Source organism: Pyrus communis, chromosome 17 (assembly GCF_041283825.1).
Source record: "Pyrus communis isolate YQ-2024b chromosome 17, ASM4128382v1, whole genome shotgun sequence".
NCBI lineage: Eukaryota > Viridiplantae > Streptophyta > Magnoliopsida > Rosales > Rosaceae > Pyrus > Pyrus communis.
In genome coordinates, this window is record NC_142581.1 from 2,547,372 (window position 1) to 2,563,084 (window position 15,713).

Below are 15,713 nucleotides of genomic sequence, written 5' to 3' on the forward strand. Positions count from 1 at the left end.
TGGATTAGTGAGGTGTTGGATCAAACTCTTGTTTTGCAGCAATGTTGCGTTCTCCTACTCGTCATGGCCCTCATGGGTCTAAAACTTATCATGTAAACCGGGTATAGACGGTGCAGTTTAGCGCCATCCGGTTTTCAGGTTAGTAACTACTTGATTCGTCAAGTCAGTTGTTACAATGATAGATTTTTTTGTTTTTGTGGCTATTGTTCTATTGTCTTCATCAACCAACATTTTTTTTGTAAGTCATGAGTTAGGCGTAGTTAGGCACTGTAACTGAATCGACTTCCCATTCATCCCAAATTCTTAATTATACTTACAAAAAAAAGGGTAAATTACATTTAACACCCTCAGGTTCAGATCAATTTCAACTTCTTATAACATCTTTAAAACATTTCAATTTCATACATTTACTTTCATTTATTTCAATTTCATACATTTACTTTCATTTATTTCAATTTCATACATCCGTTAGAAAATTTGTTAAGTAAACCGTTAAGTGATGACAAGGCAAATATGGGATTCATATTTGTGCTGACGTGGCTGTCAAATTTGTGCCACGTGGTAAAAATAATATTTTTTATGTATTTGAAATATTATAATAATTTACCCTTAAAACAAAAAAACAAAAAACCCTAGAACCCAGGGTAAACAGGGGCATGTCTCGTAAAAGTGATGGGGGGCTCGGCCACCGTGGGTTCTTCCTCTGAACCCAGGACTCCTGGATCTACATCCTTGTCAAGCTCGTCTACACGTTAAAATGCCTCAACGACGCGATTGATTTTCCAACATCTTCTCTAAGACTGACGCCGATCAGTGCACCCTTCTCTTCGCCAACTGCCTTCGGCCGCTCTAAGTCTCCAAGGACGTCAAATCGACAGTGTACAACCTTAAGGGGAAGACGAACGACCATTGCGATTACCTCTTTGCCGGTAAAACCATTATCCTAGGTTTACTTCATGTTATCTTTAGTTTACACATCTCTTTCTCCCTTCTTCAAAATCAAAAGATTCATCTTTCTCTCTTTCTCCTTTCTTCAAAGTCAAAAGATTCATCTTCCTCCTTCGCGATTAATTCGGTCTTTTTTTTTATTATTATTATTTTTTATATTGAGGTTTGGGTTTTGTTCGAGCCATGATTTCCAGCGAAAAAGGGCACGAGAAATCTTCTAAATTGAAACAACCCACCGCCTCGCAGCCGCCGCATTTGTTCTCGGATCTTCAACCTAGTTCCCCATTATTTTCTTCCTCGCCTTTTGTTAGATTCTCATCCTAAAAAACAAAACCAAAAAAGTAAAAGGAAACTACCTGAAGCATCAATCATCTATTTTTGTGTATGAATTGCAGTTAGGTTCTTAGTCTTTATGGTTTTTCTGACACACCCCGATCGAGATCAGGGCATGCTGGCCGTCACGTGGAAATGACGTAACCATGTGCACAGTGCGGAAGCTAATAAAATAGTAATGTAAATAGTATGAATAAATAAAAACTAGCCTTACATAATAAACAAGTGCAACGTAAGTGCGACGCTAAGTTCAGAGCATGAAAGCCTAAAGCAGTCCAAAAGAAAACGACACAACAAAAGTACACCCGAAGGTGGTCCTACGCTGGTGATCGTCTGTCAGATATGCCGGGAAAATCCTCTGGGAAACCACCAAACGTGCTAGCCAACTAGAACCTGGAGGGGTGCAAAACAAAAGCGTGAGTGGGCAAAAACAAAGCTTTTCGAAAACCATTTAGTAAAAATGTTCTAACCCTTCGCCGTAAAACCTGTATACTTCCCAGAAAATAGAATATATACATATATAAATCATGCTCAAGAATATGTTATGCCAAAACCTCAAAGTAAAATGCAAGTGCTCAGGTAAAATCATATCAATGTCATATAATCTGTCAGCCGGAGTCACCTAATGTGACCTGTACGGCTGAATCTAGAGCTCAAATCTCAATCTCGCTAACTAGACCTGCACACGAGTCGGAACCACTTAAAGTGGTCTGTACGACAGGCCTGGGTGTAACATATATATACGCTCAAGTGCTACGATTACGTGAAGGCTGTGCGAATAATCGTGGGTCACCAACGAGTCGGAACCACCTAGAGTGGTCTGTACGACAGGACTGTGCACCTAACTTGGATCCAAGCTGAGTGTGTGGTGCGGAAGGTGAACATCACGTGAAGGACTGTGCCCAACTCTGGGCGGGAGCACTAACACCGGGGGTGCAGGTTATGAGCTCTCTATGCATCTCAAATCACTACTGAATGTAAACATAAATCACACTTACCTGGCACTTACCTGTGCGTTCGCAGCACCAATACATACACATATAAATGCAACTAATCATGCATAACAACCGGCAATATAGATATGGCATGTAACGAATAAACGTTTTAAATCACTTTCTGGGAAAAATATAAGTATATAGGTATATACGGAAAACCAAAAGCCCACTCACTGGTATGTGGAAGGGTCGTAACCCTCCTGCCTCGAGTGACCACGCTCGTCCTCGAGATAGGATTCACCTATATGCGAAACAACTACAAAAATGTTAATTTTAAAACACATAACCAACCTTTAGAAATAACTTCTCATACAATGCTCAAATGAGGTGTATGAATACACCAACGTGATCTACTCAACCTTAGGAACATCCCCATATTTTTAAAATAATTTTTTCACCGTCGTACGTACCGGCCAAGGCACGGCCACACGCGCCGGCCACGCGCAGGCTCGTGCCTGGCACGATGACGGCGTCAGGAATATTCCGTTATCCCTAACGATAACCGTTAACGGCGTTAGGAATATTCCGTCAATTTTGACGGAATATTCCGTCGTCTTCTCCGACGAGGCTCCGGCGCCGGAAAATCGGGAAAACTTTAAATCGTCCTATCTTCTTCGTTTTTCAACCAAATTTCACAAAATTGGTACCAAAATGAAGCTTACAACGAGAGGAACAAAATCATACCACTTTCAAGTGCTAAAATCCATGAAATCTCACCTGGAAAATCACCCGAACTCCGGCCAACCTCGAAACTCACTATCCCGACGTCCAAAACCTTCAAAAGAACCACCCCGAGCCTCCTAGGGACCTCACCAAGCTTCCTACAAGCTTGAAATTCCCAAAAACATAAGAAATTACGTGTGCATGAACAGTACCTAAAATCGGGTATCCCGAGTTTGACGTGAAAACGAAAGTATCCTTACCTGAAATAGGTACGGTTGGACTCCTACGAGCCTCACGAGCATAGATATGTACTTTGTTTCTTCGATCTGTGAAGGTTTGATGTGTTTGTGTGTGTGTCCGTACGTTGGAATGGAAAATGGGAAAGGAAAGGGAGCTCGGGACAGGTGCAGGGATAGGGGAAACAGTGAAGGTGAGTGTAGGGAAGAGTGTGTGGTGCAAAACCAGCCACACCAAGCCAAAAAGAACAACTACACAACGAAAAATCATGCTAGGGGCAAAATCGTCTTTTCACGCGTACGTTTTTAAAATTTTCGGAACGGGCTGTCACATTTTCTCTAGGGGAAGAGTAAAAAATCTCGTTGGTAGATTGAACCCAGAAATCTCGGTCTGATAGGACAAAAAGATCTTTGCTTATGGGTTTATTTTGTTTTGAATTTTTAAGGTTGTTTGATGGATTTGAAGACCTTGGTGAGATAGAGATTTTGGAAATTTTTTGTTTTGATGGGGGTTTGCTGGAGCAACAAAATCAAGGCTAAAAGTCTTTTCAATACATGTAATGGGGAAGAAGACAGGGTGTTAGTTCAGGGAATAAGACAAGGGTGTTAGTTCAGGGAATAAGACAAGGGTGTTAGTTCGAGGAAGACGGCTGCTGGAAAATAAGGGGTCAGTTTTGGAGACGGAGACGAGAGGGTGCGACATTTTATAATTAAAATTTTTTTTTTTTATTTTTTGTCCACCTGGCATAAATTTTGTGGGGCTTATTATAGCCACATAGGCATATAACAGAGAAATTGACTTAAAATCTAACGATTGTATGAAATTGAAATAAAATGAAAGTAAATGTATGATGACACACCCCGACCCAGAAAGTCCACTTGGACCCTGAATCAAGCTGTGCTGGCCGACACCTGGAAAGTGACGAAGCCATAAAATGTGATAGTGTATAAAAAGTGAATAAATTTGAATATAAAAGTGTCTAAATACTAGAGTGTGCTACGAGTGTGCTACGAGTGGGGGCGAACCCATTTCACATGCGATGTCAAAGCATAAGTAAGGTACAGTAGTGTGGGTAAGAATCATACCCTTAAAAGTAGCCACCAATACTAAGATTAGCTATATATATCCTCGTCGATACAAACTCAGCAGTTAAAACCTGAAGGGATACAAAAGAAAAAGTGTGAGTAAGCAGTAAAACCAAGTTTCCCAAAACTATTACCTTTCTAACATTAATAACCCCTCACTGTAGTTCCCTTATCGTTTCCTATAGGACAGTACAACATATATACATATATCCAAACCATACTCAGAAATGACCAAAACCACGGCTTGCCATCAACTCCACCATGCATTAATAAATAGGCCAAATGAATTTAATCAATACAAAATGATATGTCAGCCAGAGTCATCTAAAATGACATGCACAACTTATCCATATCTCATCAATCATGGCTAGCATATAAGTCGGAGTCACCTATAATGACCTGTACGACTTATCCATATCTCATCAATCATGGATATCATATAAGTCGGAGTCACCTATAGTGACCTGTACGACTTATCAATATCTCATCAATCATGGCTAGCATATAAGTCGGAGTCACCTATAGTGACATGTACGACTTATCCATATCTCATCAATCATGGTTAGCATATAAGTCGGAGTCACCTATAGTGACATGTACGACTTATCCATATCTCATCAATCATGGCTATCATATAAGTCGGAGTCACCTATAGTGACATGTACGACTTATCCATATCTCAACAATTATGGCGAACCAATAGCTCAATAAGTATATCTGTACACGAGTCGGAACCACCTATAGTGGTCTGTAAGACAAGACTGGGTGTAAATAAATACGCTCAAGTGCTACGATCATGTGAAGACTGTGCGAATAATCGCGTGTCACCTACGAATCGGAACCACCTAAAGTGGTCTGTATGACAGGATTGTGTACCTACCTTGGATCCAAGGTGAGCGTAAGGTGCATGAGGTGAACATCACGTGAAGGACTGTGCCCTGGCCACGGGCGGGAACACTAACACCGGGGTGCAGGTTTATGAGCTATACTATATCTCAACACAATCGTACTCACTACCATCACTAACATCAACATGTACTCACCTGAAGCTTACCTGGGTGTCCCGCGTTTACCTTTGCACTTGAAAGCATTCTCAATAATTATATGCAAGTAATATACATATGGATATACCATGATACAATCTAATATTCAACCATGTTGTAGCATTTTCAATTATAAACAATACGGTGTGAAATGTACAATCCATAACGCTCTACTCCCGAACTACTTATTTTCAGGGATAATTATCCATGACAACCCAATTAACACTAATTAACTAACTAATTCACAAAACTAAAACTTGCCTTTACCAATTTCCTTCGCATTACTCAATTTCCCAAATAAGGCTTTTGTCTCAAATATATTATGGTTGCATCCAACGTCGCGTTAGACTGCCTACGTACCCTAAACAGGGATCAAGCCATTCGTAGTTCATATAGTACTTCAAGCATTCACAATAATTATATATGAAAGTAATATACCTAATCAATTTAAAAGTGTTGATAGAACTCTCAATAACATGTATGATAAAAAGGAAAAGATGCACTCACCTGGAGTCTACGATATGATTCTCTAGCGCACGCATCGATGCGTCCTGAATGATTGGTCCTTGTGACCAATTATCAAATTACATCTCAGCATTCTTATCCGTAGAATATGTAATTCACATAAAACACAACCTCAAGGGCATTCTAAAATAGTTTGAGATTCATTGACCACATGTCAACAGTTGATCAAAGATCGACGATAGGGTCTACAACCCTGTATAACTTGACCTGGAAGATCCGCATATCAGATTTCCAATTCGTAACTCCCAACGATCCACAATATGTTTCTAGATCAACATATTAAAATTTCATTACGATCCAACGGTTGGATCTCCACCATTTGCCCAAAACCAAGTGGACGTGAACATTTATTTTTCTAACTTACAAATTTAATTCGGGAATATCCGTACATCGAATTCCCGATCCATAAATTCCTATGATCTTTAAATATTACGTATTATAATGTATCCAAGTTTGGTGACGATCCAACGGTCGGATCGTCGATTCACATTTTTATCAAGCAACGTATTGTAACGAATTTAGGTTCCAACAATCAACCTATGTCATTCAAATAACAAAGCTGAATTCAAGACATTCGACATAGCCTAAAAATAGCATTGGCGGCTCACTGGCCACGCGCCGCCGCGGGTGGCGGTCGGCCGCCCCAACTCGCCGGAAAATCCAACTATTTCCAAAAATTCTCAAACTTCACAAAAATGAAGATCTCAGTGAGTGGAGAAACTTTCATACCTGCCACAAAGTCCAAAAGTGGACGGAAGATGGTCAATTTTTCCCACAAAGCCGGCGGGTGCCTAAAACTTCCCGACGTCGATTCGTCGTCTACGGTGGTCCAACGGGGTCAAAGTTGGTTGGGTTTTGCTCCTGGGATGATGGGCTACAAAGCCCAAGTGGTGGCATCAGTCATCGCTTCGCCAATTTACCGGAAAATCGAAAAGGGTGGCCGGAGTACTATTGATTTTCGTCAACTTTCGTGGCCTCAAACCGCCACATACCATGGTTAATCAAGGTCGTTCTTGGGTGGGTTTTGTAGAGGGGAATGAGAGCTTCAAGATGGTGGTGGTGGCATCGAAAAACTTCACCAGAGTTGGGCGGAATCGGCCTTGGAAAATGGGTGGTCGCGAGTGGGAAAAACCCACGGGAAAGCTGGGATTTTTTTTTGTTTTTTGTTTTTTTGTTTTTTTGTTTTTTTTTTCTTTCTATTTCTGATTGGGTCTCACCCTCACCCTCTAATTTAATTGGTTCCTTCCTATTTGTGCCTAAAATCAGATTGGCCACTTTCCCACAAGGTGGGAATTCAAATAATTTATAACTAAACTTTAAATAGCCATTTTCAAACGTCCATAACTATACCGTTATAATCCGGACTCACAAACGGCTTTCGCCTATGCGTTCACATCCACGAGTACTACGAGAATATGTTAAAAGAATAAGTCATATGTCTCTCTAGACGATGGTCAACATAAGTCAAAATCTTTGCCTCTATGGCATTTTCGTAAATTCACGCTTTTAAAATAAAATAAAAACGCAAAATTTGGAACAGGTTGTCACATATGAAATTGAAATGTTTTAAAAATATTGTAAGGAATTGAAATTAACCCGAGGGGTAAAATGTAATTTACCCCAAAAAAATTGACCAATGTCCAACTCTCGATTATGTTCGTTGTATAACTTAAGGGGTGCGTTTGTTGCATCAGACTATCTTGGACTGGACTAGCTTCAGGGACTAAGTTGAACCGGCTTAGACTAAACTAAGCTGGACTAACTTAATGAAGCGTTTGGTGCAATGTCGGACTAATAAGCAGGATAATTAACAAACTCTAACATGATATTATTTAATCCATAATTATTAATATTTTATTTTCATCCTTTTTTTACCCATCTATTCCTCCCTTACCATCCCATTCTATCCTTTTTTTTCTCCCTTTTCCATTCCAATCTTTTCCTCCCCAGATTAAACCTCTCAATTCAAGCCTCTCTCTCTCCTCCCTCCTTCTCGATTTCAGTCTGTATCTCTCTCCCCTCCCTCTCTCTCTCTCTCTCTCTCTCTCTCTCTCTCTTTCTCTTTCTTTCTCTCTCTCTCTCTCTCTAGCTCTGCGCTAGTCGAATAGAACCCTCACGATTCCATTTGTAAATTTCTCAAGGAGTTTTCCAACTAAACCTCGTCGGATTAGATGAGGTTTGCACCACTAACAAACTCTTCCCCATCTCTGGTCCCAAATCCGAGCTTTGCATCTCAAATCTGTCATGGATTCGAAAAAACCCAAACCGGCCGAGACTTCCAGGTCATTTTTCGGCCACCTTCGACTATCTTTTGGCCTCGATTTAGGTAGAATCGTAATCCCCTCACTCCCATCTTCAATTTGGTATTTTATATGAAAATTGGTTGTGATAGTCCAATGGTTTTTGAGGGTGAGTGGTCGAGGAGCAGGGCAAGGAGGAGAGAGAGGGAGAGAGGGGACAATCTTAGTTAGTCCCATGGTTTTCAAGAGGTCTCACTAAGACCAGCTAGTCCCTGATTTAGTCTAGGGGAGTGAGACTTAGTCTCATTAAACCTAGTCCCTGTCGGGAACAAATATATGACTAGACTAACCCTTAGTCTTGTCCAGTCCAGCACACTTTAGTGAGGGCAAACAAACGCCCCCAACACAATCTAGGCTTGCATTGTGTAACAGTGTTAAATATTGGGCCTGGGAATCTTGTGGGAATTTACATTTTGCTACTACTATAATAAAGTTCACAAACTTTATTGTTTTGTACGAAACATGCTTAGCCGCAAATATTGATATTAACTAGAAATTTCTTAGTGTGCTAAGAACACTATCCAATATATTAAGTGTAATATTATAATTAGTTGTAATTTTTTTCTTCAAATTTCACTATTTAGATTATTACACTTAGTATACTAGGTTGTGTTCCCATCACACTGAAAAATGTCTCATATTAACGAGCCAATTTGCCTTAGGTATTATCAAAAGGATTGGACTATCCACACGTACCTTTTCACTTCTCACACACCCTTTTAAATTTCGACCGTCGAATCTAATGAATTGAAAAGAAGTCAATTAACAAAGATTAACACAAGAATATGAGAGGTTGAAGGGGATGTGTGAATAACATTATCCTTATCAAAGGCAGGCGAAAGTACAAAGCAAAGGAAGAACAAATACATTTAATTTAAACTACTAAATGTATTTTAACCAATTACCATGCATAAGTTGTTATATGCATGTGATTATCTGCGATTAAATTTATGAGAAGGAACAAAAATAAAAAAAACACACACTAATTATGGCTAGCAGCCCATAATTTTCTTAGCTGCAGCCGCGCGCTTAGACTTTTCCGCCACGATGCCGTCGTTCCCCGCCAAAGCCCGGTACTTGTCCTTCCGCGTGAAGGTGGTGCACTCGTACGACAAGCTCGCAGCGATGTTCCTCTGTATATAATTCGCCACGTCATGGCTCGACTTCCCGGCACCACAAGTCAGCTCGTAAGGCAGCTTGTTCAAAAACGTCACTTCGTAGGCCGGGCTAGGGTTCATGAAGAAGTAGAACGGGTCCATCCCCTTCCATCCTCGAGCCGTCGTCCCGTGGAACATGCTCATCCGGTTTGACATGGCTACGGGAACGAGCTCGTCTGTCAGCTCAGCGAACAGGGCTGAAAACCGGAGCAAAAATGGTTCCCGGCACGTTGTTCCCTCGGGGCATATGACGAGGTCGCCTTGTTCCAAAAGCTCTTTAATCTGGTTCGCGTCCTTGACCCTGTCCCGGGTGAGCCGGACGGTTTTAATTGGCGAGATGAGCTCCGAGAGGCGCGAGAGAGAGTAGGTCACGGCCGGAATGGGCCGGCCTAGAGCGGTCGAGAGAAAAATCGGGTCGAGGAGAGTGCGGTGGGAGCAAATGAAAAGAACTCCGGTTTGGCCTGTGGATTTCTTGGCGGGAGGTGGTGGGGTCCCTTTGATATACACCCGTACGCCCAACGCCCAAAAAGCGTAGTATACGACGTGCATAGGAAGCAGGGAGCCGGCTGCTACTCGCAAGCAAGCTAAAAGAAAACCGACCGGGATCCAAAGAACTATGAGCAAAGCCATGAGCGGCGATGGCTTCTGAGCCAGCCTTCCGTCGTGAAACACTATCGGTTTTGGCAACTTGTCGTGGCTCACCGCCTCGACTTCCGGCGTAGCAGGAACCACGTAGCTCTCTTTGCATAGCTTCATGAATGGGTAATCCGTTTGCCGATCACCGAGCCCGATATCTGGTGCTGACGAGGGCTCATTGCCAAACGCTTTGGTAAGCGCGTTGGCCTTGGCTTCACCGACCAAGACTCCGGGATTGAGAACCCACCCAGTGGCTCTGCCTCTGTAGGTGTCGATCTCAGTCCCCAGAACCAGGTCAGCACCCAAAAACTCCTTCAAAAACGGCTCCACCATGATTCTGGGGTTCGCGGTCAAAACGCAGCGTTTCCCACATGAAGAGAAGACTCTCCACGTCTCAGAGTGCAAGTCCGCTGAATAGAACTTGGGGAGGACCGCACGCGCCACGGATTCGATGTCGGAAACTCTCATGCCGGCGAAGGTGGCAAAAACCATGACACGAATGCCGGCTGACTCAGATACAAAGTAGTACAGAAGGCCAATGAGTGGAGACGCCAGTAGTAAAAAGAGAAGCCTTAGTATGCCGCCGACCTCGAAGGCGACGAGGGCAAAGTAAGGGAATGAGCTCCGTCCTCTAAGCAAAGTGCCGTCCATGTCCGCCATCACGGTATGTTTTTCTCGACCAATTGACGGGCAGCGGTCGATTGTCGGGAAGGTAGGAAGAGAACGTTCCTCTACGGTGGTGGCCATGGAGGGGAATGAATTTTTTGCCAATTAGACCAACTTGGCTATGGAAAAACTGTTTGTACTAACAATTTTTGTGTTTAGTTAGTGTTAATTTGTTATTAGCACCTGACTAAGGGGGTTTGTATGTGGATATATATATATATATAGAGAGAGAGAGAGAGACAGAGAGAGAGAGAGAGAGAGCAATAGGGTGGTTGCTTGAATGTTTTGGCTTATGAGATCAATGACAGTGTCGCCGAGAGTTCCGAATACAAGTGAGAAATGGTGAAAACATCATATTGGATTCACCACCCATTTGTCTTGTGTGTGTTGTGTTGTGTATGAGGCTTAATAATGAATGAGAGAAAGAAAGATGCTAATTATTGTATTAGTGCGTAATATTATGGAGAGGTTTTTTTTTAGTGTATTTGAAAAATTATAACATACGATGTACTACTTTGTGCTTTGAACATACATCGACAATGTTGCATTACTTGGAATATGAGTTGCATTACTCGAAATCTGAGTCAGTTTAAGTGTTGTAATGATTTAGAGTATAATGTAAGTGAATCAATATATAATGCTAACGATGCGAGTCATAAGAAAATTTTCTTTAAAACGGCTAGTCTGTAAAATCATATTATAATAAATATCGACGTGTTATAACATAAGCGAATTGACTATATTGTATCGTAAACCTCAAAATGATTTTTTTTAATTAAAATATTGATCTATTTAATGCCGTGAACGGTGATCTCTATCATGTTTTAACGTTTTTAATGCGCTTTGGTGAAAAAAATTGAGGGCATCTTCGTACTTCTCGCCGATGTCTGTCGTGTTGTGGCCTCCTATTTGTCCTTAATCGTACGATGATGGAAGGTCTTTGGTTTGCTCGGCCCAACTGTGGGCCAATAACCGTAAACACTCAAGTGCTTCAGACTGTCATTGATGATAGGTAGCTGGAGGGGATGAGGCCCCTCACCATGAGGGGAGGTTGAAGACTTTCCAGTAGATTTGAAACATGACCCGGTATGTCATGTATGGTATATTGGGCTATGTTTTAATAGCATAGAAAAATCTCTCGGGGAGGAGGGAGTTGAAAACTGCTCGTTGTAAAAGTTGTGGTGAAATATGATAATTTTTAAGGAGTTTTAACGAAACATTTCTAGTACTGTTCATTTTTAATGAAAAATCATATTTTTACTTTCTCCTAGTACTATTTATTACACATTTCTTTATTATTTTTCATTAAAACTAAAGTTTTTTTTTAACTTTTCGTTAGTTTTTCTTAATTTTTATGTGTCGTTTGACAATCATTATATTTTAAGTTTTTGTTAGTTAAAAAAAAAAAAAAAAACTCAAACCCAAATGAAAATTTTGAAGTGTTTAGTTTTTTTATTTTCTGAAAACCAAACCTAGTTAACCAATAATTTTTTATTTTTCAAAAGTGAAAACCGTCGATCATTGATGCTCTCCTTCCTCTCTTTCTTGTTTCTCTACGAATTTGGATCCAATCAATTGGAAAAGAGAGAGGCCGACTTGAAGCGGGGGTTCACGGGAGCATAGTGCAGAGCCATGTTCGTCATCGACGCTGACATCAACACCGATAGAGTATGATGATTCATATTCTTCTCAAGGTATGAGAAGAGGGAGGAAGAGAGAGACAATAAAAAATCCACTCACTATTTTCTTTCTTTTCTTTATGTTAGTTGGATGTCGGGATAAAACAAATGGATCCAAATAAATTTTCCATTTCTGCTATTAAGGAAAAGTTTATGATAAAACATGAGTGGTGCAATTCATACCCTTCTTTTTATTATACATTTTTTTATTAATTTTTATCATTTGATCATCTTTAATTCATTTTAATTGGATGCTCGAAAATTATAAAAAAAAAAGTGTAAATAGCGTTACCCTGAAGTATATTGCAAAAGAAAAAGAAGCGAATGCGACCGTCCAAAAAAAGCAGAATTAAAACACTCATAAAAGCAGATTATGAAGGAACAAAAGCGATCAAAGTGCCAAGGAGTCGAGAGTTTATTTTCAAAAACTGCATTTCCGGCCAAAGTTTCAGACATTTTGCATGTGAAGTGATTGAAAAGACGACACCACTAATGGAGTATTCAATAGGGAAAGAAGCGAATGCGACCGTCCAAAAAAAAGCAGAATTAAAACACTCATAAAAGCAGAATTAAAGCACTCATAAAAGCAGATTATGAAGGAACAAAAGCGATCAAAGTGCCAAGGAGTCGAGAGTTTATTTTCAAAAACTGCATTTCCGGCCAAAGTTTCAGACATTTTGCATGTGAAGTGATTGAAAAGACGACACCACTAATGGAGTATTCAATAGGGAAAGAAGCGAATGCGACCGTCCAAAAAAAAGCAGAATTAAAACACTCATAAAAGCAGATTATGAAGGAACAAAAGCGATCAAAGTGCCAAGGAGTCGAGAGTTTATTTTCAAAAACTGCATTTCCTGCCAAAGTTTCAGACATTTTGCATGTGAAGTGATTGAAAAGACGACACCACTAATGGAGTATTCAATAGGGATGCCACGTTAAGGCAGTACTACCGGTACGTGTGGGGCTGGCGCGTCAAGGCAGTGCGTACAATATGTAGGGTTCGTGAGTTAAAATACATGGGACGGTTGGTTTTACGTGAGGGCGAATGACCAGGGTTTTCGTCGAATTCACTTTGGAAGGATCTTGTAGATTTTTTAATTACATTCGTTTATCGTATATTATGTGAATATAAATTATTGTAAATTTTTTTATTTAAAATTAAATATAAACAATAATTAACAAAAACTGACCACACGATATACGATGAACGGATGTGATTTGAGCATTCGGCAAATGAGGCAAAATGTTGTGCCCGATGTTTGTGTAGGGCTGCCGCATTAAGGCAGTACGTACGACATGTAGGGTTCAAGTGCTTATGGGTGAGTTAAAATACACGTAGAAGGCTGGTTTTATGAACAATGTTTGACTATTCAATAATGAGTAAGAATTCTTATTCAAAACTCTTCTTGTTAGAATCATAGAGTTCCGTGTTTATGATCAGAACCTTTTATTTTACGAATTATTTTGTAAAGATTATCTCTTTAGTCAATATATTATAGTAAATATATGGACAATTCTTAATGCTTCTACCAATTCTGTTTATTTATTTTTATACAATTCGATGACTACACGACATTAGTTTTAATTAACTTTTGTAATGTAATCTTTATAGAGTGATTTGTAATATGAACGGTTCTAATAATAAACATGAAATTCTATGAATCGAAAACGAACAGTTTTGAATAGGAGCTCCTACTCATTCTTTAAGTAGCCAAATAATGTTCCTAGTTTTATTTGAGGGCCAATGAAGTAAATAGTCTTGCCCAATGTTTTTCTCCACAACCTCACACCAATAGAGGGAGAGAGACTTACGTAACAATCTACAAATTGGATGTTACAGTGATTGTATTCCAAACAAATCGCAAAGGGTCGCGCTCTTAATTTTTTCATATGCCAATGAGTGTTTAGTGTCGTGCCCTGCCATTATAACGTCCTTAAGACCATCTCTAACCCTTGGATTAAAAACCAAAATTTTTAGCCTGAAAATTTTAGTTTTTAGCCTAGAAACAACTTTTCTGCTCTAACCCTTCTGGCCTAAAATTTTAGCCCGTATTATTAAAGAATGAACTTAGGCTAATTTTTTTCTTAAATCAAATTTTCAAAAATAAATAACTATGTAGACTATCGTAAATTAATTTTATGAACATTTTAATCTAAAAATATTTAAATTCCGATAAATATTGAAAAATCACTAAATTTTCCAGGAAGCAAGCCTTCAACTTTCACTAATTATAAACACCACCACCGGTCCACCGTCCCGCCCGCCGCAGTTGCAGTTTTCTTGAGACTTTGCAATGATTTTATCCCACAAAATCTTTTTATTTTGATTTGTGCCAACTGCACCATCTTCGCTAATCAAAACTCATGCCAAGCATAAAGCAACATCTTCCTCACAGGTCCAATTACGACCTCTAATATGCTCTCTTGCCATGTTGAACAATTTGGAAATGGAAAGAAATGGTAGAAAGATAAATTGGAAGAATTATAGGAGAAAATTGAATTTTGTGTGGATATTTGAACAAATGCATAGGTATTTATAGAGTTTTTGTGTGAATTTTGAGTTAAATAATTTTTTTTTAATTATTTTAGCCGTTGGATTTAAATTTGGGCCGTGAGATCTTTTTTTTACCGTTAGATTTGATTATATTCAATCTCAGCTGTTAGATTCAACGTATTTTAAAATAACATATTTTTTTAAAATAAAATTTGAATATGGACCGTTGGATCAACCAACGGTCCTTAAATGTTGGTTGTTCGATGCGGAAAAGAGCCGTTGGGTTTGGGGAAGTGGCCGACAGGGGCCCTGATAATGGGCCCCTTGCTGTCAGGAGCTGAATGGAGGCGGGCCGCATGGGGCGCGTCAACGAGTGGACGAGCCGAGACTGGCCCAAAGTTTGGCAAGTCCACGCGTTTTTGGGGGGGGGGGGAATAAATGGGGTAATTTGGTATTTAACCCAAGATTAGAGGAGGTCTAAGTAGGGCTGGGCACGGGCCGGGCCGGGCCCAAATTTGGAAGAACCGGACCTACCCGTTTTAAAATGTAACGGGCCGGGCCGGGTCGGGTGTAGGGATTTTAAGTTTGGGAACCGGACCTAACCCGACCAGTATCAAACGGGCCGGTTCGGGACGGGTCCACGGGTCCAATAACTTTTTTTTTTTTTTTTTCATTATCGGACCATTCATCCAGGGTCACTGACAAAACCTGAACATTTCCAATTCATGTTGTTTAAGACAAATATATAATTGTAATAATGCACACGACTGGAGACATCACGTCAGCATATAGAAAACATAAAATAATAATGAATATTGATCAATTAAGCAACATTTGACAGATCACCGAGCAAGCCTGAAATAGTTCTACCATGCCTGTCATCCTAGAAACGAAAGAAGGAAAGCCAAAGAGAGATTTTTTTGGTAAAAGGACTGAAATAAACTTTCCCAGT

At 40.1% G+C, this 15,713-nt stretch overlaps 1 protein-coding gene across 1 annotated transcript; it reads right to left on the reverse strand.

Moving 5' to 3' along the window:
* Positions 1-8,915: 8,915 nt before the first annotated feature.
* On the reverse strand, positions 8,916-10,965 carry LOC137749158 (glycerol-3-phosphate acyltransferase RAM2-like). Its single transcript, XM_068489272.2, has one exon. The coding sequence runs from the start codon at positions 10,667-10,669 to the stop codon at positions 9,122-9,124; it is 1,548 nt and encodes a 515-aa protein (XP_068345373.2). The 5' UTR covers positions 10,670-10,965; the 3' UTR covers positions 8,916-9,121.
* Between the last annotated feature and the right edge of the window lie 4,748 nt (positions 10,966-15,713).

What these genes read in the sequence shown, in the direction of transcription:
- LOC137749158 (XM_068489272.2), bottom strand. Translation starts at nt 10,669, where the DNA reads ATGGCCACCACCGTAGAGGAACGTTCTCTTCCTACCTTCCCGACAATC.